The 25,445-nt window shown below is 44.2% G+C and overlaps 1 protein-coding gene across 9 annotated transcripts in view; it reads right to left on the bottom strand.

Annotated features, from left to right (window-relative positions):
- The window catches only part of DGKZ (diacylglycerol kinase zeta), a 179,420-nt gene that overhangs the window by 34,570 nt on the left and 119,405 nt on the right, over positions 1-25,445 (bottom strand). For all 9 annotated transcript variants that reach the window (XM_040409150.1, XM_040409152.1, XM_040409153.1 and 6 more), the window contains 14 exons: positions 22,642-22,719; positions 22,509-22,565; positions 20,797-20,865; positions 17,788-17,859; positions 16,672-16,788; positions 16,521-16,592; positions 14,800-14,895; positions 12,170-12,252; positions 7,509-7,569; positions 6,414-6,527; positions 5,613-5,753; positions 5,125-5,203; positions 2,560-2,615; positions 2,409-2,471 (listed from right to left, as the gene is read on the bottom strand). In XM_040409150.1, the coding sequence (XP_040265084.1) occupies positions 2,409-2,471; positions 2,560-2,615; positions 5,125-5,203; positions 5,613-5,753; positions 6,414-6,527; positions 7,509-7,569; positions 12,170-12,252; positions 14,800-14,895; positions 16,521-16,592; positions 16,672-16,788; positions 17,788-17,859; positions 20,797-20,865; positions 22,509-22,565; positions 22,642-22,719 (1,158 nt within the window). The remainder of the gene's footprint in view (positions 1-2,408; positions 2,472-2,559; positions 2,616-5,124; positions 5,204-5,612; positions 5,754-6,413; positions 6,528-7,508; positions 7,570-12,169; positions 12,253-14,799; positions 14,896-16,520; positions 16,593-16,671; positions 16,789-17,787; positions 17,860-20,796; positions 20,866-22,508; positions 22,566-22,641; positions 22,720-25,445) is intronic.

The following is a 25,445-nucleotide window of genomic DNA, read 5'->3' as shown; positions in this document are numbered from 1 at the left end:
TAATGGGACAGTTGGCCTCTCAGCTGTTCCATGGCCAGGTGTGTGTTATTCCCTCATTATCCCAATTACAATGAGCAGATAAAAGGTCCAGAGGTCATTTCCAGTCTGCTATTTGCATTTGGAATCTGTTGCTGTCAACTCTCAAGATGAGATCCAAAGAGCTGTCACTATCAGTGAAGCAAGCCATCATTAGGCTGAAAAAACACAACAAACCCATCAGAGAGATAGCAAAAACATTAGGCGAGGCCAAAACAACTGTTTGGAACATTCTTAAAAAGAAGGAACGCACCGGTGAGCTCAGCAACACCAAAAGACCCGGAAGACCACGGAAAACAACTGTGGTGGATGACCGAAGAATTCTTTCCCTGGTGACGAAAACACCCTTCACAACAGTTGTCCAGATCAAGAACACTCTCCAGGAGGTAGGTGTATGTGTGTCAAAGTCAACAATCAAGAGAAGACTTCACCAGAGTGAATACAGAGGGTTCACCACAAGATGGAAACCATTGGTGAGCCTCAAAAACAGGAAGGCCAGATTAGAGTTTGCCAAACAACATCTAAAAAAGCATTCACAGTTCTGGAACAACATCCTATGGACAGATGAGACCAAGATCAACTTGTACCAGAGTGATGGGAAGAGAAGAGTATGGAGAAGGAAAGGAACTGCTCATGATCCTAAGCATACCACCTCATCAGTGAAGCATGGTGGTGGTAGTGTCATGGCGTGGGCATGTGTGGCTGCCAATGGAACTGGTTCTCTTGTATTTATTGATGATGTGACTGCTGACAAAAGCAGCAGGATGAATTCTGAAGTGTTTCAGGCAATATTATCTGCTCATATTCAGCCAAATGCTTCAGAACTCATTGGACGGCGCTTCACAGTGCAGATGGACAATGACCCAAAGCATACTGCAAAAGCAACCAAAGAGTTTTTTAAGGGAAAGAAGTGAAATGTTATGCAATGGCCAAGTCAATCACCGGACCTGAATCCGATTGAGCATGCATTTCACTTGCTGAAGACAAAACTGGAGGGAAAATGCCCCAAGAACAAGCAGGAACTGAAGACAGTTGCAGTAGAGGCCTGGCAGAGCATCACCAGGGATGAAACCCAGCGTCTGGTGATGTCTATGCGTTCCAGACTTCAGGCTGTAATTGACTGCAAAGGATTTGCAACCAAGTATTAAAAAGTGAAAGTTTGATTTATGATTATTATTCTGTCCCATTACTTTTGGTCCCTTAACAAGTGGGAGGCACATATGCAAACTGTTGTAATTCCAACACCGTCCACCTGATTTGGATGTAAATACCCTCAAATTAAAGCTGACAGTCTGCAGGTAAAGCACATCTTGTTCGTTTCATTTCAAATCCATTGTGGTGGTGTATAGAGCCAAAAATGTTAGAATTGTGTCGATGTCCCAATATTTATGGACCTGACTGTACTTTCCCCCGTAAGTGTGCGTCCACTTTGGAACACAATTATACAGCTTACATGGTCAATTCTACATAAAACTGTGAATATCTTTATAAATAAATTTTATTATTTATCATGCACTATAAGTTACAGCCTCTATAGTACTCCAGAGCTGCACTCACTATTCTGCTGGTTGCTGGAAACATTTAACTTGTTTATTGGACAGACACAACCCTAAGGCTACATTCACACGACCGTATCTGTTTTGAAGTCTGCAAATTGCGGATCTGCAAAAAAAAAAAAAAAAGGATGACGTCCGTATGGCATCCGTTTTTTTTGCGGATCCATTGTAACAATGCCTATCCTTTTTTTTTTTTTGCGGGGCTACGGAACGGACATACCGATGCGGACATTGAAATTAATGGGTCTGCATCCTATCCACAAAAAAACGGAACAGACACGGAAACAACATACGTTTGTGTCAATGTAGCCTATAATTCATTGGGACGGTTAGTTATTACAACATAAGACTGCAAATTATCAGATAAAGTTCAGTGTAGTTGCTGAAGCCTTTGAAAACTTTGAGTGCAGCTCTGGAGTATAATACAGGATGTAACTCAGGATCAGTACAGGATAAGTAATGTAATGTATGTACATAGTGACTGCACCAGCAGAATAGTGAGTGCTGCTCTGGAATATAATACAGGATGTAACTCAGGATCAGTAAAGGATAAGTAATGTATGTACACAGTGACTGCACTAGCAGAATAGTGAGTGCAGCTCTGGAGTATAATACAGGATGTAACTAAGGATGAGTACAGGATAAGTAATGTATGTACACAGTGAGAATGTATGTCCACCAGGAGAACAGTGAGTGCAGCTCTGGAGTATAGTACAGGTTGTAATGTAGGATCACTACAGGATAAGTAATGTAATGTATGTACACACTGGACTCTACCAACAGAACCAAAATATAAGTTATGATCAGGAGACTTACAACAACTCGGATGTGTTTGGCCAAATCTCGGGAGCTGCCAGTCAAAAAGTCTGAGAAGGCGGTCTGGGTGAGAAGACAAGAATGATTATTAAGTAAGTATTAGCACAAAAAAAAGAGTAACACCATGAACCACATGAGAGGACGCACTTACCCCAGCATAAAACATCTTATTGCGGAATCGGCTGTTAAATTTCTCAGGGTTAGCCTCTGATGAAAGAAAAACACACCAACCAGTCAAATTAAATACTTGGTTGTATAGAATAAACAAATATATATAGTAATTCAAGACACACAGCACAGTAGACAGTGTGTAAGCCCATAGAGGAAAACGACTTAGAGAAGACCTGTCACCTGCCCTGACCGGTCTGTTGTAGTAACTACTTGCATCCCCATGTAATAACAATGGAGCATCTATTCTTATGGCTCTGTGTTGTGCCATTCCTTTCTTATTTCTACTAGAAGTTATGAATTGCCATCAGCTTGCACTAAAAGGTACAGATGGGTGTTGGGGATGTGTCCCTGCACAGTCTGACACCAGCAGCACGACTAGAGAAAGGGAGACACCCCGCTAATGATAACACCCAGCTAATGGTAACACCCAGCTAATGGTAACACCCAGCGGCCCCTTTACTGCAGACTGCTGGCAATTTATTTGTAAACTTCCAGCAGGAATAATACAGGAATCACCCAACATAGAGACATAAAAATAGATGCTCCAGAATTGTTATTACATGGGGGGTGCAAGTACAGTGCTGCCCATAATTATTCATACCCCTGGCAAATTTTGACTTAGTTACTTTTATTCAACCAGCAAGTAATTTTTTGACGGCAAATGACATAGGTGTATCCCAAAAGATAATAAGACGATGCACAAGAGGCATTATTGTGGAAAAAAACATTTCTCAGCTTTTATTTACATTTGAACAAAAAGTGTCCAGTCCAAAATTATTCCTACCCTTCTCAATAATCAATAGAAAAGCCTTTATTGGCTATTACAGCAATCAAACGCTTCCTATAATTGCAGACCAGCTTTTTGCATGTCTCCACAGGTATTTTTGCCCATTCATCTTCAGCAATGAGCTCCAAATCTTTCGGGTTGGAGGGTCTTCTTGCCATCACCCTGATCTTTAGCTCCCTCCACAGATTCTCAATTGGGTTCAAGTCTGGACTCTGGCTGGGCCTCTCCAAAACGTTAATGTTGTTGTCTGCTAACCATTTCTTCACCACTTTTGCTGTGTTTTGGGTCATTGTCATGCTGAAATGTCCACCGGTGCCCAAGGCCACGTTTCTCTGCAGACTGCCTGATGTTGTCGTTGAGAATCCTCATGTATTGCTCTTTTTTCATGGTGCCGTTTACTATGTTTAGGTTCCCTGGTCCATTAGCTGAAAAACACCCCCAAAGCATTAGGTTCCCACCGCCATGTCTGACAGTGGGGATGGTGTTCTTTGGGTTGAAGGCTTCTCCTTTTTTACGCCAAATGAAGGAAACATCATTGTGACCGTACAATAAAATTTTTGTTTCATCTGACCATAACACAGAAGACCAGAAGTCGTCTTCTTTGTCCAGATGAGCTTTTGCAAAGGCCAAGCGAGCTTTTGTGTGCCTTATCTGGAGAAGTGGCGTCCTCCTTGGTCTGCAGTGTGCAGTGTCCGTTGGATTGTCTGCCTTGAGACATTGCCACCAGCAGAGCCCAGATTCACCAGGACGGCCTTGGTGGTGATCCTTGGATTCTTTTTCACCTCTCTAACTATCCTCCTGGCAGCACAGGTGTCACTTTTGGCTTCCGACCACGTCCTCTGAGATTTTCCACAGTGCGGAACATCTTGTATTTTTTGCTCAAATGTAAATAAAAGCGGAGAAATGTTTTTTTTTCCCCCCACAATAATGCCTCTTGTACATCGTCGTATTATCTTTTGGGAGACACCTATGTAATTTCCCGTCAAAACATTTCTTGCTGGTTGAATAAAAGTAACGAAGTCAAAATTTGCCAGGGGTATGAATAATTATGGGCAGCACTGTAGTTACGAAAACTGACATGTCAGAGGAGGGGACGGGTCCTCTTTAATGGAGGTTTCCAAACACGAACACTGTCTCTGTCATTTTTCTTTGTTCTTTAATTCTTATCCTTTGCAAATTCACCCTAAAACAAAACACGAGAATGGGTTCCCTATTTAGCTGCGGTCGCTTTGATACATAGGTAATTATGTATAGTCATAGATTACGGGGCGGCTATGGTGATTGTTTGGGTTGGCATGTCCCCACAGACCCCTGTGGTGACATCAGTCACTGGCAGAGTTGATCTGGGTTTGCAAAGAGCCAGAAGCCCTGCCATGGCGGGAGAGGGGCACACTGTGCTCACGCATTGCCTCTGATCAGTAAATAGCACTGACTGAGGACTATGTAGACCACAAATAAGAGGACGGAAGCAGTTGTAAACAGCCACAGACCCTACCTGCTCCTGCTAGACACGTGAGGTTCACACCTGTGCTGTACACATATAATGGCGCAGGTTTAAAGCCCAGGACCAAGCATCATGTTTCCCAACCAGGGAAGTCAGGGCTTCCTAGGAATACAGCTATTACAGTAGACATGCGATAGCTATAGGTGTTTCAAGGACGAGAAATTTTGTAGGGGTTTTCCTCCATGGTGGAAAGGTTGGGTCTACACAAAATCTTAAACTGCAATATATTGTCTAGACAATGTACGTGACTTTACCTCTGGACTCATGGAATTCCAAAGTGACTCGAGCGTCAAATCCCAGGCTGAAATAGTTATTGAAGACATCTAGAGGCAGCTGAAGGAAGAAAGGCAGATATTAAAACCAACCTTTTCATCTTAAAGGGGTATTCCAGGATTTTAATATATCAGATCATTTCTGATTGGTGGGGACCAGCTGTTTTAGAGTGGCTCCAGACAGAGCTGGTTACTGCAGTGCTGCTCCTATTGACGTCAATGGGAGCAGCGCTGCAGTAACCAGTTCTGTCCACTACACAATGGACGGCGCTGTGGTTCTGGTACCGCAGCTACTCTGAAACAGCTGACTGGCCGGGGTGCGGGGTGTCGCACCCCTGCCCATCATATACTGCTGGCCTTTAAAATCCTGGAACACCCCTTTAATTCTTGATCATATATTATTCCTATAGGCTCATTTCTAAAAACACTGCCTCTGTGTAAAGTTGTTCCGTCGCTGTGTCATCACTCACTTTATCGGTTGCTCCTTCGCCTCGGTCCTCTTCAAAGGCTTCGAGGTTTCGCTCCACTTCTAAGTTCCACCTGTCCAACTGGACCACGGATCCTTCCTCTACGTGGCTAAGAATTTTAGAGAGGGGCTCATCTGTGTAACCCTAGGAGAACAGCAAAACAGACAGGACAAATGAGCAGATGACGGAATCGGACGATGAGAGTCATGGAAAGTCCGTTCTGTGGGATCACACCTCGTTAGGATAGCGCCCCATTCTTGCAAGGAGAATGCTGAATAGCAAAGTGTGGCCTAAAACAGTTCAAGAGAGAATCTACTAGTGGAGTCACGATTAGGGCTCATCCACACGACCACGATCGGCCCAGGAAACACAGACCCTATGTCAGCCACATTTCGCGGTGGGTGCATGCTGTTTCACACAGCAGACATCATTATCAGATAAAACTTTAATCATGGATGTTTAACCCCTCAGATTCTGGGTCATCTGAGCAGTCATTTTGTGGGAGGCAGATCCATTTGGTGATGAGACAGCAGGAGATGTTCGCTTACTAGGGTTGCTTTGTCTCCAAAAAATCTGTATAAAAATTGATTAAAAATACATACATATCCCAAAATCGCATCAATGGAAATTACAACTCGCCCACAATTTTTGCATTTCCGTTGCGGCCCCACTCCATTATAATGTATTTGTATAAAGGAGGGATGCCAAAACCTTTAGACATCTATGGCATACCCTATGGCTATGCCATAAATATCCCTTTAAAGATGGCACTGCTGTACACAGGTTAGTATGGAGAGGACTTACCCCACCCCAGTTGAGTGTTCTGGCAAGGTCATTCCCTGTGCCGAGAGGGAGGACGGCAACGGGTGGAGGAGGAAAAAGGTGCAGCTGATCCAGCACAGAGAGAATCCAGCCAACCTGTGGAAATACAAAACATTTTATTATACTGCAAATTCTGAAAAGTGCGGACAAGCTAATAACAATGATATTACATCATGTGATTTTGGACATGCAGCCCGTTTGTGGCCATGGTAATGTGAAAGTGCACACAGGATGCAACACTGCAGATTTTTTTCCTGCAGATTTGTGCTGCAGGCTTACAGAACCAGCAAAATGGATGAGATTTCAATAAATCGTGTCAACATTCTATTAAAAAAACCTCTGAAGTGTGAACTAACCTGTGGTGCGGATTTTAAATCTGCACTGTGTATAGCATCCACAGTAATTTCAAAGCGAAATCCGCAGCGGTAAGTCCTGCGTGGCCTCACCTTAAAGGGCATATGTCAGCAGATTTGTCCCTATGACACTGTCTGACCTGTTACATGTGCGCTTGGCAGCTGAAGGCATCTGTGTTGGTCCCATGTTAACGTTACTCCTAGAGGCTCTGCTCTCTTTGCAACTGCCGTGCTCTCTGCACTTTCACTGACACAGCCAGGCAGGCGTGATAATGTTTACACTGCCGGCCCTGTCAATCAAAGTGCAGAGGGCGCATCAGATGCAGAGAGAGCAGAGCCGCTAGGTGTAATGGCAACGTCCCCGTTGCTCCTAGAGGCTGATTTGCATATATTAAAACTTCATTTTTGTCAGCAACGCGGGCACATATGAACATGGAACCAACACAGACAGGTCAGCCAGTGTCATAGGTAGAAATCTGCAGACAGATGCCCTTTAAAATTTGTAGACAATGTGCAGGCGGCTTATTTATTTCTCCTTATGAATAGGGAAATCAGAAAGGAGTAGACGACAGGTGATGCTGAGGATAGCGTTGTTTTAGATCTTCAGCTAGAATCACACAGATGTATCTGGAGAAAACACGATATACGCCGCGCCGGCACACGGCTTCCCTGAACAATGCACAGTAGTCAGAGAGAAACACGAGCCGAGATACACAAGACTCACAGTGCCATCACCTCCGCACGCCAGGATGCGCAACGATGGAACTTTCCGATACATCTCTAACCTGCCGGGAGATAAAAGGGGGGTGGATGTGAGTGTACGGTACACAGAAGAGACAAAAAGATGTACAAAGCTCACACAAGCCATGAGTACGATATGACTGTACTCATGGTACTAAAATACACTAAAAGGACATATTTCTGAAACCATAGAACCATAGTACATAGAAAGGACGCACTGCAGCTGGAAAAAGTACAGAGGAGAGCGACTAAACTGATAAGGGGCATGGAGGGTCTTAGTTATGAAGAAAGATTAAAAGAATTACATTTATTTAGTCTTGAGAAGAGACATCTAAGGGGGGACATGATTAACCTGTACAAATATATAAATGGGCCATACAAAAAATATGGTGGAAAACTGTTCCATGTCAAATGCCCTCCAAAGACAAGGGGACACTGCCTCCGACTGGAGAAGAAAAGCTTCTTTACTGTAAGAACTGTGAATCTATGGAATAGAGGTCACAGCAGGAACAGTGGACAGTTTCAAAAAGGGTTTAGACGAATTCTTAAAAGTAAAAAACATTAATGCTTATGAAAACATGTAGCAATCTGAGTCTCTCTTTCTTCTGGGATTCGCGATGGTTGAACTTGATGGACGCATGTCTTTTTTCAACCGTATTAACTATGTAACCATATCAAACTCTCAGCAGCGAAAAATTATTTTCAGTCTAAGAATTTTTTCATTCACAGACAACAAACCGAGATCTCGAAAACTGACAAACTGAAACACAAAGCGTATTTGAAAAAGGCAGATTTTTTCAATATGCAATGATGATTGTTTATGTACATAAAACTAGAAAACCAGTAAAAGATAGAAGAAGCTGTGAAGAAACGCAATGGATGTATTCCTAATTCGCTTTACACATTTTATGCCTTTAGAATAACTGCAAGCTTGGCCTTGAGTTAAAGACCCGAGAAATCCGACACAGAATGGTTGTCAGGACACCAAATCTGCCTGCAACCCCATATGGAGGGCTGTAGCAGTCAGGCACTGTATCAGCTAAACATTTGCACCTGAGATGTGAAACTGATTATATATTATATATATAGGAATATTTTTAAAGTGGTTGTCTCGGGGCGTCCCGCTAGCATATGCCAAATATGTCCGATGGGTGGGTACCCGACCACTTTGACGTCTAAAGAACCTTGTCCAGAATTTTACTACTGATGGCCTATCCTCAGGACAGACTAAGCAAAAATCAGAGAGAGAAGATAAACTAAGATAAAAACATCCTGCACAACATGATAAATAAATATGTGGACCTTCAAGTGTGAATGCTCTCCTATTATCTGGGGAGTAGCATTTTTGTGCACTTTTTGCCCCACCTATCCCACAGGAGACCTTGATTAAGGTGGTACATATAGCTGTGCTTGCTCCTCCTCTCATCGGATGAATGCACATAGAGGTGACTAAGAGCAGCACACTATATGTGCAGGGTCTGCTCTGCTGAATGTAGATGCCCATACGGCATAGATAAGTTTAGAGTAGGACCTGCCTGACTGAGATCACCGTGGCGCTGGTAGGCGGGCACAGATGAGTTTTTATCAAAATATATTGACTCAAGAGTCTCGGATTTCATCATATCAGAGCGAGGGCTTAATCCATATATAATGCTTGCATCTGTTGTGTTAGTGCATTATTATCTGTTTTCTGTGATTTTATTGACAGGCCATCAATATTTGATCGTCGGGGTCCGATACCCTGCACCCCCACCGATCAGCTGAGTGTCGGAACTACAAAACTCTGTCCATTGTGCAGCGGACGGAGCTGACAGCCACAGCACTGCTCCCACTGAAGTGACATGAAGCAACGCTGCAGTTACAATCTCCGTCCTCTGCACAATGGATAGAGCTGGATAGTGCCGATGCCGTCACTACTCTGAAACAGCTGATCGGCTGAGGTACCGGGTTGTCAGATCCACACCAATTAGCTAGTGGTCATCAATATTAAAATCCTGGAATACTTCAGCAAATAGCATTTATTATAGGAAGTTAGTACAATGCACTTAGTAATTTATTGTAATTGTCCATATTGCTTTCTTGACTGCCAGGATACATTTTTCCATTACATTATACACTGCTCATTTCCATGGTTACGACCACCCTGCAGCCCATCAGCGGTGGCCGTGCTTGCACACTATAGGAAAAAGTGCCAGCCTCTCTGGTAGCCGGGACCATGGGAGCGCACACTGGCTGGTGCTTTTTCCTATAGTGTGCAAGCATGACCACCATTGATGGATTGCAGGGTGGTCGTGACCATTGAAACGAGCAGTGTATAATGCGATGGAAAAATGAATCCAGCCAGCAAAGGAGGCAATATGGACAGTCACAATACATTAGTGCCTTGTCTTAACTTCCTCTACATGATAAATGCAATTTACTGAAGTGAGTCGACCCCTTTAAAGGAAATGGATCTTCAGGCATGTGCAAGACAGGAAGGTAAGCCCAATTTTAACGCGTTTATGGAAGAACCAGAAACATACCGCAGATTCCTACTGCAGCGTATACATATAGACCCAGTGTTCATAGGCAGAGGCGTCTGATTCATGGGTTAATTTTTCAGTAAATTGAGCAATAACCATTTCTATAGTTGGAGGTGTAAAATCACACTGTGCAGAGAGGTGTCAGAGAGGGTGAGCAGCTTGTTACATAACCACATGGTGCTTTGTGACCACACTCTTCCACATAAATAGCAGCAGATCAGTTTCAGGGCTAGGTCAGCCGGAAAGTTTGTTTTAAAAGGGATGTGTCATCAGAAAATGACCTATTGTTTGAATTACATTTTTATGGGGATTTTTTTATTCAAACTTTACTTAGAATATAAGGTATAATGGCATTCTGAGTATCATGAGCAATATACATCATAAAAAGGTGTATGAGCCATTGCGAGAATTCAAGCAGGATGTTCTCAGATGGAAGTGGCAACTGAGCTTAGAGTGTCATCAGGAGGTCATATCATAGATACGGGGAGACTGGAAGAGTCACAGAAAGGCAGAGAAGTGGACGTCCTTTGGCCACATGCCACACTGATGACCGCTTCATTGTGAACAATGCCCTGCAGATCCGGATGCTGGGTGCCATACAATTCCAGGCACATTTAAGGGAGGTGTGAGGCACCCAAGTGTCACGTCAGACCACTCAAAAGTGTTTACATCAGCGTGGTCTGCGTTCTAAACGACCTGCAAGGGTACCTGACCACAGGCGTCATCGTCTTGCATGGGCCGGGGAGCATCTACGCTGGATGAGGGACCAGTGGGCCTCAGTGCTGTTCACTGATGAAAGTCGATTCACGCTGAGCAGAAATGATGGCCGCCAACGACGTTGGAGACGTCCTGGAGAGCGCTGCATCACCCACTGTAGTCACCAGACGAGCCTTTGGTGGTGGTGGTGTTACAGTGCGGACAGGTGTGAATGGTACAGTGACAAGCCCATACTACTTGAAGAACATCATTAATCCAGTCATTGTGCTTCTGCATGAACAACACAGGCCTAATTTCATCTTCATGGAGGACAAAGCTCCAGCTCATCGAGGTCACATCAATAGGGAACGGCTGCTGGAGACTGAGGGACCTCAAATGGAGTGGTCTGCACTTTCTCCAGACCTGAATCCCATTGAAAACCTATGGGATCAGCCGAGTCGCCGTGTAGAAGGCTCGTAACTCTGTACTCCAGAACCTTAATGACCTGAGGGCCAAACTTCAAGAAGAGTGGGGTGCCATGCCTCAGCAGACAATAAGTCGACTTGTGAACAGCAGGAGACGTCGGTGTCCAGCTGTAATTGATGCTCAAGGCCACAAGACAAGTTATTGAGACCCTAACATTTTTGTGGGGGTATACCCAGCACTGGGGTCGGCTTTTGTGTCAATAAATTGTTTGAGATGAGGAAATCTCCATTGCTGCTTCTACTTGAATTATTCTGCTTTAATTATATATTATCACTGGAGCGGGAACTTTTAACGTTTTCCATAAATTTCACCCGAAAGCCAAATATCCCTAACTTTTTGTGAGTAGTGTATACATGCAATTACTGCAGCAAAGACTGCCCATCCAATAAGGGCCCCATTAGCCAACTGCAGGCTGATATAAGACACTGAACGCAGGATGCCGGTCACTAACGAGAACTCTGCCAGGTCACTGCATGCGTATTAGGAAACTATGCCCTATAAAGTGAAACATGTAACTGGAGCTACACCTGAGATTAGAAGAAAAAAAAAAAGGGGGTATGCCTTTTTTTTTTACTCCCAGAAACAGCGCCCCTTTTGCCAATAGGCCTTGCCCCGTATTGGAGCCCAACCTCATTAACTTGTATAGGACTCAACTCAGAGCTGCAATACCAAACACAACCTACAGGCAAAAGTGGCACTGTTTCCTGCAACGAAAAGGTCACACTCTTTTTCTCATCTCAAACGACGTCTTTAATACCACACTACCCATATGTAAGACGTATGGATTTTAATGTAAATGGTAAACACTTCCATATGTCCAGACCCACAGACTGACACCAACTGCATTCCAGTCTTGCATTAATACTAAATGACATTTTACATTCGGGCACTTTCACACGCCGATGAGTAATGCATGAACTAGTCAAATGTGAATACTCACGCTTCCTTTGGACCACCTTGGCTTAGGTCAAACACTTGCCGTGGATTCAGATACCACATAAAGGACTGAAGGATCTTCACACCCTATTAAGGATAGGCACCAAATTTATCAGACTGCAGACAGTGCGCACCCCCCCCAATACTACACAACATACATCAAGACTGTCAAGACATCTGGACAAACCCTGCAGCTTAGAAAATCTTGGAGAACCCAAAGTCTTAACAACTTTTTACAAATCTGCTTTTATAATAACATATTTCTGTATTACATATTGCAGGCCTCAACATCAGGGTCACGACACCCAGCACCCCCCTCCCTCTAATTGCTCATATGCTGGGGTGGTTATGGATCTCAGCATCTGAGGGGTTCATCTGCCGGGATCAGAGTTATCTCTGTTTCAGGCAGTGAGAGCAGGGTGCCAGCTATATAATAAATATCACATAACCTAACCCCTCAGGTGAACACCGTCAAAAAATACAAAAATACAATTTTTTTTAGCACAGTTTTTATTTTATTTTTTTGACGGTGTTCACCTGAGGGGTTAGGTTATGTGATATTTTTATAGAGCCGGTCGATACGGACGTGGCGATACCTAATATGTCTACCCTATTTTTTACAATTTTTTTTAAACTTTATTTTGGGAAAAGGACGTTTTGTTTTTTTTACTTGAAACTTAATTTTTTTTTTATAAAACTTAATTTTTTTAACTTTTTTTTTTAAACTTTATTTTTTGTCCCACTCTGGGACTTCAACTTTTGGGGGTCTGATCCCCTTTACAATGCATCACAATGCTTCTGTATTGTGATGCATTTGCTGTAAGTGTATTACACACTGTAGTACACTTACAGCCTGCTTGTCTGTGAGATCCAGGGGACTGGATCTCACAGGCTCTCCCGGAAGGCAGCCACGAGGCCGAAGGAAGGCATCGGGCTGCCTTCCCTGCCATCGGGTCCCCGTCACAGCAGCACGGGGACCCGATGGAAGCTCTGATCCCCGCACAGACATCGCACGTGCCGCAGTCAGCACTGACTGCGGCACATCAAGGGTTAATGCGCCGGCATCAGTGATTTCACCGATGTCGGCGCCTGCAGCAGGAGTCCGGATATCAGTGACTACCGGACCCCTGCCGCGCCCTATCACAGCGCCGTACATGTATGCTGGTCCTTAAGTCACGGACATCTGCGCCTGGGGGTCCTCTACAGGTTAAAGAGGCCGTGGCAGTGAAAGGGATGTTGTTGTGCTTGGTAAGGCGCAAGGGGGCTGCAGCGCTCACTGGAACACAGCAGCCTCTTCACACAGCTGATCAGCGGGGGTGCCAATTATCGGACACCCAGTGGTCAGGTACTAATGAGCTATCCTAAGTATAGGCCATCAATATTAAACACCAGGAAATCCCTTAAAGAAAGTACTTGAAGCGACATAATAGTGCAGGGTAGAAAGGGATTAAGCAAACTAAGGCTACTTTCACACTAGCGTTCGGAGCGGATCCGTCTGATGTTTCATCAGACGGATCCGCTCTGATAATGCAGACGTTTGCATCCGTTCAGAACGGATCCGTCTGCATTATAACTTAGAAAATTTTCTAAGTCTGGACGGATCCGCTCGCCTCCGCACGGCCAGGCGGACACCCGAACGCTGCAAGCAGCGTTCAGGTGTCCGCTCACTGAGCGGAGCGGAGGCTGAGCGCTGGCAGGCGGATGCATTCTCAGTGGATCCGCCTCCATTGAGAATGCATTAGGGCCAGATGGATGCGTTTGGGGCCGCTCGTGAGCCCCTTCAAACGGAGCTCACGAGCGGACACCCGAACGCTAGTGTGAAAGTAGCCTTAAAGGGGTTGTTTTCTTACAATCCTTTTTTGTTAAAAGGGTTCTAGACTGATCTCATTGTGTCTTGCTGCTAGGACCCCAAGCCATCAGCCGGAATCTGTAGGGGATTCAATTTCCCTGCAGCGCCACCACAGGTGAATTAAAGGGGTTCTGCAGTTTTTTTAAACTGAACGGAGCTTAGCCGCGCCCAGGCCAGTGATACTAGTCGTGACGTCACTGGGCCTGCGTTAAACAGCGAGAAGGCCACGGTGCTACTGCCAGCGCCTCTGCCTTCTCAAACAGCTGATCGGCGGGGGTCCCAGGTGTCGGACCCCCGCCAATCAGATGCTGATGATCTATCCAGACAGGATAGATCATCAGTTTAAAAAAACTGCAGAACCCTTTTAAGTAATTACATGGTATTCGCTGAAAATGGGCTATCTACATTAAAGCTCTATGTAGCAGGTTTCTCCGACCTGCGGTCAATGTAAAAGCCAGGGATCCCCCTCTCCCCTCAATCTATTAACTCATAAGGACCCAACAGTGGTTTCCGTAAATGCTTCTCTAACCAAACAGCTCCTTTATGGAGAGTCTTCTCGTTTACCAACCGAGATCTCCTCACTTTTTCCCTCGGTCCTACTGGCATACTTTTGCATATCTATATCTTCCCTGGAGGGTTTTACCTCTAAGCTTAGGCAGCAAATGGAGCTGCAGGTCCCATATTGCCTCCAGCACACAGCACATCAATCCTAGTTGTCTCATTTTATATTTATACATTTAGCAAGTAAAGAAATAAGGCGTGTAAGGTGTAGTAAGGCTCCTCACTTGATTTCCTCCACTTTTCGGGTTCACAAACACGAGCACGGGTTTCATGAGAGGGCATGGGGCAGGTCTGATGATGAAGGGTCGCATCCTAGGCTCCTAAGAGACAGAGTTATCACAGTTATTCAGGTACTGGACCTAGCCTGCACTGGCTTAAAGGCTATGTACACCTTTGGGGGCATTTGTTTTAAATTATTGCATTGCATTCATTTTGAGCTAAAAATATATTCTTTAATTGGTCTTTATTAAAAATATAGAGCCTTTTTTTCTGTACAGAGCTGAGATGCTCTAGAAGCACCCTTTGGATTTTTTGTCTTTTCCGTCAGACTAGGAGCTGACAGCTATTTATCTCTGCTCTCTGACGTTCTAAACAATCATTATAGCTCAGTTCTTATCTTACTGATAAAAAATGTGGCTTAAATAAGTGTTTATGACATCCCAGTAGTTTAGAGATAAAGTTCATTAGATGACTGGCACAAAGTGAAAGTACCAATCACACAGCTAGAAAAACAGTGACAGAACAGCTCAATATTTTTAATAAAGGCCAATTGAAAAAATAATGAGCAAAATACAATCATAAACTCCACCGTAACAACTTATGAACTATACAAAGGACAGGTGGTATCTGATCAGTACTACTTATCTGTTCCAGATCCAGCGCTGTATGCTACTGCGCTCCTGATTAGTGTTGAGCGAACTTCTGTTTTAAGTTCGGCGTCTAAAGTTCGGCTTCCGGTTAGCGGAGAATCCAGATATGGATTCCGAATTCCGTTGTGGTCCGTGGTAGCGGAATCAATAATGGCCGATTATTGATTCCGCTACCACGGACCACAACGGAATTCGGAATCCATATCGGGATTCTCCGCTAACCGGAAGCCGAACTTTAGACGCCGAACTTAAAACAGAAGTTCGCTCAACACTACTCCTGATCTTTGGATGGCTCTGCTCCTGCGCTTCGGCTTGCCATAGCTACCCAACGCACAATGATGACGACGTCACCCAGCTGGACTATATGATTCGTGACGTTTGTGGCATCCCTGCCCATCAGCGTATCTGATTGCGCAACGCAGCCACATTGTATCTGCTAGATCAACTCAGCAACTGCACTCCGCTGCATCAGTTCGGCTATTCAGCTCAGCTAAACCAACTCTGTTGTACCTGTCTCCAATTGACTGCTACAATTTAAATACATCTCTCCACTTTAGTGGTCTTCAGCAAATACGGACACAACCGCTCCGCTACTCCAGACCTATGTTAGACAGTTGCATCAGATTTACAGTTTTGCACTCTCTGCTCTGCTACATTTGTTTCTCTACTCAAGATCTGCTTTTATGGAAAAGCTGCTTAGAGGACCCACTTCAACAGGCGAGAACCTAACAATCAAAAGCGGTCCGACAGCTGGGACACCCATCAATCTGGAGAACAGGGATCCCCAAGGAATGGGGTGATGGTCACGCAGGCACTCTGCTGCTCCATATGGACTGCAGGGGATGACCAAGTGCTGCCCTCAGGTATCTCCTACAATCCCACAGAGATGAATAAAGTGGCAGCACCTTGTGTGACCATCACACCATTCACTCAGGGTACTCAGATCCCCATTCTTGAGATCAATAGGGGCCCTAGCGGTCAGACCCCCACTGATCAGATACTTATGGTGGATAGGTGACAAGCTGTTATAATGGGAAAACCCTTTGAAAGTCCTATTCTAATATTATCAAGCCCACCTCAGCTCCCTTCTTGCTGGGTTTCCTCTTGAATGACGGTCTCTTCTTCTTCTTGCTGGATTTGATTGAGCTCTGCAAGGAATTACAACAGAAAATAAGAACAGAAGAATGTCAAGTAATGACAAGGAAGAGGGAGCGAGAGGTCACTTACCTGTGGTCGGCGCACTCGAATAATCCATGTAGGGGGCACAATGACAGCAGCGTGAGCCCCTAAAGAACAGGGCTCCTCTATGTGGTGCAGCATGAAGCATGAGACTTTGTTGTGGTACTGAGGGGGTGAGAAGGTGTATAGTCAGGAGCAGTGAATGGCACGTAAAATACAAGAAAAAGAGGAACTGAGGTCTGGTAATAGACAGGGAGACGTCTCATTAATGCAGGTGATTGGCAAAAAATGTCCACTAAGCGTCGGATCCTATCCTTCCGTTTTCTTGGTGGATTATGGTTTGTATGGGGCCAAAGTGAGGGCAATATTAACTCCCGAATTTTTTTTAAGAATTTCCACTTTTTGTCATTATGTTCTATTTAGGTCCAAAATTCTGCGCTGATTAATTTCTCAATAAATAAAATTCCACAAAATTGCGTTTATCATATTTTTTGCACCATAAGAAACACTTCCCCCCCCCCCCCCCAAAAAAAGAGGGGGAGTGGAAGTGAATCTTATGGAGCAAATACTAATGATCACCTCCATTATGGAAGCGGTCATCAGCATGCAAAACGCAGGGAGTGATGAGTGTAGCACTGCGCTGGCTGTACTCACCGCTCTCTGGTCTTCTTCACTGCATACAGAATCAGGACTGACGCCTATAAGTGCACATTATGACCTTACTCTGTTCGACGTCAGTTCAGTGCAGCACTAGGCTGGCAAAAGACCAGGGAGCAGTAAGTGTCATGGCAGTCTAATGCAGGAGTTAATTCATTTTTTTATTTTTTGTCTGATGGAGTTCATCTGAGCTCTGAGGAGGAATGGGAGTCTAATCCAAGGAGGAATGGGAGGTCTGATCTGAGGTCTAAGTAGGAATGGGGTCTGATCTGTAGTATGATGAAGCTTGGGTGTCTGATTTGAGGTCTCCAAAGGGGGTCTGATGAAAAATATTTTTTCTTATTTTTCTCCTCTAAATCCTAGGTGTTTCTTATGGTCTGGTGTGTCTTATAGAGCGAAAAATACGATAATAGTGCTAATATATATATATATATATATATATATATATATATATATATATATATATATAAACCAGTGACACGAAAAGCAGACAATCACAAAACTCACTGCCAGTTTGCACCACGAACAGCTGATGGCAACAATCTCTTTGCTGTGAAAGGCAAACTTTTGCTGGAACCCCTGAAAAGATCAAATGAACTTTTGTGGCATATAATGCATTACAATGACAAACAAATACGATTGATAAAGACCTAGGTATCATGAGACTTCTGTGGTTGTAATGAGAAATGGCTATACACTTTAGATTTCTAACCAACTTCTCCATGCCCTTCAAATCCATTTTGATTTGCAGCAATTGGCCACACGTTTTTACAGGTGAAAAGTTAGGGGGGGGGGGGGGGGGGGGGGGCCTTCCCACGCGGCTGATTTTCAGTCGTGGAATTTTCTGCCACAAAATCCGTCCCGAGTGAAGGCGTCCTTAGGAAGAAATTGTGATCCCCCTTTAAAAACCCTCATGGCAGTGGCGTAGCTAGAAATGACTGGGCCCCACAGCAAATTTTTGAATGGGGCTCCATCCCACAGTAATTTTTTAGCGACCCCTTCCTTTCATGCCGCCCCCATTCCTGTGGCTAGTAAAGTTCGCTCTCTCAGACCAGGCCCGGCAGCTGCTCCATCCGTTTCCTACACTGTCTATACTGTCACTGTATATCATTTCATTGTGTAATACTGTTGAGGGGGCCCTGACCAAATCTTTTAGTCCTCCTCCTCCTGGATGGGCCCCTTCTGGGTCAGGGCCCCAAAGCTGCAGCTTCCCCTATAGCTACGCCTCATGGCAAGCCTCAGCAAAACAACATGCTGTTTTTCACCGCTCTTCAACCTGCAACTTCTGAATACAACCTTAGGCCTATTGCACACGGACGTTTTTTTTTCCCGTTTACTGGACGTTTTTTGCGTTCCGTATACGGTCCGTATACGGAACCATTCATTTCAATGGGTCCGCAAAAAAAAAACGGAATGTACTCCGTATGCATTCCGTTTCCGTATTTCCGTTTTTCCGTTCCGTTTTAACATAGAACATGTCCTATTATTGCCCGCAAATCACAGTCCGTGGCTTCATTAAAGCCAATGGGTCCGCAAAAAAACGGAACACATACGGAAATGCATCCGTATGTCTTCCGTTTCCGTTCCGTTTTTTGCTGAACCATCTATTGAAAATGTTATGCCCAGCCCAATTTTATCTATGTAATTACTGTATACTGTATATGCCATACGGAAAAACGGAACGGAAAAACGGAACAGAAACGGAAACACAACGGAAACAAAAAACGGAACAACGGATCCGTGAAAAACGGATCGCAAAACACTGAAAAAGCCATACGGTCGTGTGCAATAGGCCTTAGGGATGTTGATGGCCTTCTCGGCATACTTTCTAGGGCACCTAATAATAGTGTCCCTAATTTCTATATATGCCATGTCAGATCTGGTGGAGAACACAAGCTACCTGGGCAAAAAATTATTCTAAGGGCCCATGCAAGCAGCGAACTACATGCACGGACTCTATATGGCTATAGATCTGTGCTGTGAATCAGTAGTCGCTTGTGGCTCTTCTGAAAAGCACTGTATTCTTCTCTAGGAATGAAGACCTCCATAAAACAGCATGCAGTAGAGCATACCCCTATAAAAGGTGGAGGTACAGTATGGGACCATGGCAGGAAATGCAGCAGTTCTAAGTATCAGACAGTGCAAGGTGCATTAAGGGTTAAAATGGGAAGAGCAGCTTATACAAGGAACAGCAGGAGAGTCAGTGCACATCCCTGACTAATGATATCGTAGTATCCAAAACGCGTCGGATTTTTTTTTACACTCTCAAGCATCCGTACTCAATAAGTGACGTCACTAGGCGCTCTGTTTGAGCGTGAGTAAGTGGATAGGATCTAGAGTGGCGCCACCGGCCAGGGCACACTCTGTTTTACACTAGTTGATAGGACCTTCTATCCCGCCCCGATAATAAACACCAATATAATAGAGGAGCAACACGGGCAGCGAGTGAGAGCGGAGCTCAGTAAGTTACATACTTGGCTTCATGCTGTGTACGCACGTATACCTCTATCTAAGGTGTCTGAATAGGTGTGGGGTTAGAGTCGCGCAGGACCAATTTGTACTTTTTGATGTTTTAGATTATTTGCAGCAATAGCGGCACCGCAGCGACAGATAGATATAGTTATTAGTACAAGCGCCAGTGTCACATAGCTTCTAAGTGCATGTTTTAATATATGTAAATGAGCCTCTAGGAGCAACAGAGACGTTACCGTTACAACTAGAAGCTCTGCTCTCTGTGCAACTGTCACGCCCTTTGCACTTTGATTGACAGGGCCAAGCAGTCTAAGGGTCCATTCACACGTCCGTAATTTGGGTCCACATTCACTTTCAATGGGGCTGGAACGGATGGGAATCCGCATTTCCGGGATCCGCATCCGTTTTCGGGATCCGAAATTCCGTTCCTTAAGAAAATAGAACATGTCTTATTCTTGTCCGCAATTGCGGACCAGAAAAGGCATTTTCTATTATAGTGTCTGTGATGTGCGGTCCGCAAATTGCGGATCGCACATTGCAGGTGTCAGTGTTTTGCGAATCCGCAAAACACTTACGGACGTGTGAATGGACCCTTAATGTGATCACACGTAGCCCTGACTCCCCCTAAAGTTAATCAAAGTGCGGAGGTTGCAGAGAGAGCATTGCCTCTAGGTGTAACGGCGACGCCCCCGTTGCTCCTAGAGACTCATTTGCATATAATAAAACATCATTTTTCTCAGCAATGCAGGCACATAGGAACATGGGACCAACACAGATGCCTTCAGCTGCCAATTGCACATGTAACAGGTCAGCCAGTGTCATAGGTACAAATCTGCTGACAGATGCCCTTTAAAAAATAATGACTGTTTCCATTCATTGACAGCAAGTACAGATTGTAAAAATGGAACGTTATAGGATTTTCTGTCCACAACGATTACCCTTTACCACCTTACAGGAAAACCTCATGCAATCCTCATGGGTTTATCTCAAAATTAAGCAATCTACATGACCCAGCAACGAGCACATATTCCTGCTGAACCTCACCTTTCCACACTGCCGGCATTTCCCCGCTTGACGTCTTCGGTGTACCCAATGATGCCGAACAATTACTGGCTAAGAGAGGGGAGAGAAATTGAAAAGTTTGCTTTAAAAAATAAAATAAAATAAAAATCACTCCAGTCAAAACTCAAGTGACTTTTCAGAATTTTCAGATTTCCAAAATGAAAAATAAAAACAGAAATATGTAAATCAAGTAAAAGTCAATGGGGCACATTTATTAAGCTCGCCTTCTTCTCCGTCATTTTCTGCCCTTTCTTTTCCCCATCGTGTGCACGCATTTAGGGTTTGATTTATTATTATTTGGCGAACAACTGTTCTTAAACGTATTTTGTCTGCAGCGCAGGTGTTTTACGCCTGATAGTACTTAGAAATTGTGGTGCAAGACCATTGAACCTAAATTTATTAATGTAGCTCATGCCGCCAAGTGTCTATGTGGTCCAGGTTGTTTTTGGCGCATCCATTACTCATATAAAAGGCAGCCTATGTGTGGGACAAATATTTGGCCTGCAACATATGTGATATGTCCTGGTTACTCACACAGCGTGCCGGGGGTACAGAAGAAGAGCTCACCGACACTGCTGGCCACGCTGATCAGTGAGCAAGAAGAAAGGAAAGAGATTTATTTCTATATTAATATACATCTCATCTATAATAACTAAATGGCCCAGTACTATATGGGAGAGCAGCGCAGACAGACGCCCACCAGCTCCCAGCCGGTCTCCGTAATACAGCACTGTGCTTTTAGGAAGACGGATGTCCCTTAGCAGCGGCTCCGAAAAAGATCGCTGCTAAAGGACATTTCAACCCTAGTTTTCTACTATAAATAAAGGTTTTCCCCACATAAGTATATTAGAATATTAGAAAAATGTTGCCTGTCCCTATACATTCGCAAAAAAAAAAAAAAATGACCGTAAAATTTTAAGTTTATTAGACAAAAAGCTGTTTGCAAAAGGTCAAAGATTACAATGTGGAACACATCTGAAAAAGTGCGCCAATCAAATCTCAATTGCACCAAAAAAAAATCATACACATGTGGACAAAAAATACGCCACCCCCTGAGTGTCGTAGTTTTAAGACACTTTATACGCCAAAAAAGGAACGGACAAATAGGCGCACATGCTATAGTTAGAAAGAGTGCAACATTCCCATCTAAAAAGGAGTAAGGTGGGGTTTCTCTTTTAAGGTCATCTCCGTTAGTACCTATAGTTACAGGCAACTAGTTTATATCGTTTAATGAAGGACCCTCCTCTATTAGACAAGGCAGGGAGTAGATACAAAGAGCTTTTTTTTAGGCTGGGTTTACATGGGTCCACTGCTATATACGGATGACACTCTGCCCACCCACGTCGGCCCAGGCACACGTGAGCAAGCCCCTGCACCAGTAAAACAGTGCGGCCGATGTGACTGGGCAGAGTTTTATTCTAACGTGGTAGTCATAGAGTGTAAACCCAATCTCACCCTATAGAACATCGACACATCTGTGTGCATTGTACGTACAAGCTATTAATCTCAATGGGAAATGTGTAATTCTTCCTTTCCCCTGTGGGGGTGCTGCAGAACCACCGAAGACTTCCTGCCAGAAAACAGCTGATCGCTAGGAGGTGTCAGCGGTGGGACACCCCGTGGTATTGCTCAGAGCAATAACCCTTTTTAGGAATGCTGGGACTAAACAAAAAACAAATAAGCGTTTCTCCTACCTCCCGTATATTGCGAGAACCAGATTCACGGAATGATGGCTTACATCGGAAATTTATCTGCAAGGAAAGAACAAGCTGAGCTGAAGAAACGAGTCTCTGCTGGGATTACATGAGAAATTAGGACACTCCTCACCTTCTCCAGCTGCTCAATGCAGGGAGTGTGAACCACTATCTTACACGCCGCGCACTTCCTTCTGGACGCCGACTTTTGCTGTTGAAGAGACCAAAAAAAAAAAATAAATGGAAAAAGTTAAAAACTCATGGACCCTACAGAGAACATCTATCTGTACCTTAGAGTAAATGAGATCTATAAAAACGTATGCGGGTGACACATCATTTCCGAAAACTAGGGCAGTCAAGTAACGGAGGTGCAGTCTTTATCAACCATAAGTTACAAAATACAGGCCGCTGAGAACAGTTACTAGGGGCAACACCTCCAATTTTTGGTATGCGTCGACCTCCAAGTTCACAACATGTGGCCTACCGTACTGTAAATGCACCGCTCATACGTCTGCACCGTAGAAGTCTATGGGTACGCCACAATATCTGTCAGTATACTTTTTTAAGGGGCAAAAACCTGGCGTATAATACGTTTTTCTTTTAATAATTAGGTGCAGAGGTGATCCCTCTGTCATACCGACTGGCTGTAAAGGCAGGTTTAGACGCTCCGATGTATAGCCGATTGTTGGGAATGAAGTTTTCCTTCCCGACAGTCGGCTACTTGCTCAGTGAAGGAGACCGCTGCATTTAAATGCAGCGATCTCCTCCACAGACGGCTATTGCGATCGCTGGTCCCCATACAGAATCATTGCGCTGTGCTTGGTACGCTGCGAGGAGGCCACGGTGCTCACCATAGCAGCGGTAAACACCGTGGCTTCCTTATACCGATGATGGGTGGGCGTGCCTGTGGTTGGACCCCCGCCGTTCTTACATTGATGACCTATCTTGAGGATAGACTATCGAAATGAAAATCCGGGAAAATCCCCATTAACCAAGTTTGGAGCCTACATTTGGCATATATGCCTCAAAAAGCTCCAGGCATGTGTGCCAAATGTGTCCATACGGCTCCATTGGCCTGATGGAGGCCAAAGAGTGCCCTTTAAGCCTCGATCAGGACACCTTGTCTTGCAATAGGAAATAGTGTAGAAGAAAAAAGACTGTTAAAAAAACGTATTCTGCACAATGGACGCTTTTTACAATAAACGCCTAAACCTACCTCATGCCTACACAGTGGGATACGTCTCAACTTTCCATGTGCGGAGAAGTGGCAAATGGTGTTTATCACCAATAAATGTAAGGTCATACATTTGGGAAGGAGAAATGTATCTCACCAGTACATATCTAATGGAAATATACGGGTAAAATTCTTACGGGATAACAGTAGAAGGCAAAGAGAACTGTGGCAACCAGTGTCAGGCAGCTGCTGCTAAAGGCAAGCACGTGGGATGCACAGATATTCATGATGGGAACATACTTCTACCGCTTTACAATCACTGCATACAGCAAATATAAAGCGCAATTTAATAAGGTCCGTCATGGTGGAGATGTTCTATAATTTCATCATACCGGATAAACAACAATGAAGCGCACCAACGCAGCGGCTCGCAAGTAGAGAGACGTTAAAAGGCAGCTTAGGAAAACTGGCTGCTGAATCCGGAAAAATTATAAAAAAGCCAATATAAATATTCTGTTCTTCATCACTGCTGTTTTACTCGGCGCATAAATCCCATTTCATTTTTAGCTCCCAAACAGAAGGCACAAAGTAAGATCGGAAGAGAAAGCTTTCTGTGCGGAAACAGAGGGATTTGTGCTCTGCGCAATGATTAAATCCGGACACTTTTCCCATCATGTGCAGTCGCCGTCATGAAGTGGTCGCTTCTAGAATGGCTGACACTGGGAACTTATAGGGGATTTTTTTTTTTTAAAGAGCGTTAGTCAAAGAACCTTTTGAAATAAAATCCAAAGAATCTTGGAATAACAGCAGGGCGCCAAAGGGGTAAAAAAAAGTTTTAAAAAACTGTGCCAAAGTGTAGGGAGTTGGAGGGTGCCAGTAGAGGCTGGATGTGTGGATAGAACTACTACATAAAGGAGTACAAAGAAAAAAGAAAAGAAAAACTGAGCCACTGAGATGGCAACAAACTCCTGGTCGTTACTATCAGGTTTGAAAAAGTGGATAAGTAGGGGAAAAGGAAGGTCCTAAAATGATTAATTAGTGGACAAAATTGAATTCTTACCTAAATAAAAGCTGATCAATAGATGAAATAAAATGAATACATTAAAAAGACTTGTTAAAAACAAAAGGTAAAGAGTTGACTCACTTCACTGAGGAGGAGATGAATGGGATAAACTCAAGACACCCATAGACTCGGCCTCCCCCGCCAGGATCGCTTGTAGTATCTCAGGAAAAACACGCCAGTACCAAAGGTGTAAGGCTACGTCTACACGACGGCAATAAGTCGCGCAACAGATAGGGCACAACTACACTGCAACATTTTGATGCACTAATGTCGCGCAACAATTTTTATAATGGCAGTCTATGGTGTCGCACTGCAACATGCAATATGCTGCGACTGCGACGCAACAGTTGCAGAAAAATCCATCTCGAATGGATTTTCTGCTACTGTTGCGTCGCAGCATGTTGCGTGTTGCAGTGTGACACCATAGACTGCCATTATAAAAATTGTCGCGCGACATTAGTGCAACAAAATGTATATCAATATGACAAGAGTATACCGGTCTTTATCATTACAATACAAGAGATTTCAGTGTGCGTTCCACCTTGGAACGCACACTTCCGTTTTTAACATCAAAAGTGACGTCTCTCCCTCCACCTCGTGGACTTCAAATATTGAGTGTATATAAAGCCTATTGGTAAGGAACACATGTTTATGATGCTATTGCTGTCGGAAGAAGGGGGTATATGAGAACCCCCAAAAT

Source organism: Bufo bufo, chromosome 10, assembly GCF_905171765.1.
Source record: "Bufo bufo chromosome 10, aBufBuf1.1, whole genome shotgun sequence".
NCBI lineage: Eukaryota > Metazoa > Chordata > Amphibia > Anura > Bufonidae > Bufo > Bufo bufo.
The sequence above is the reverse complement of the archived record's forward strand: the minus strand, read 5'-3'. Positions and strand labels throughout refer to the sequence as shown.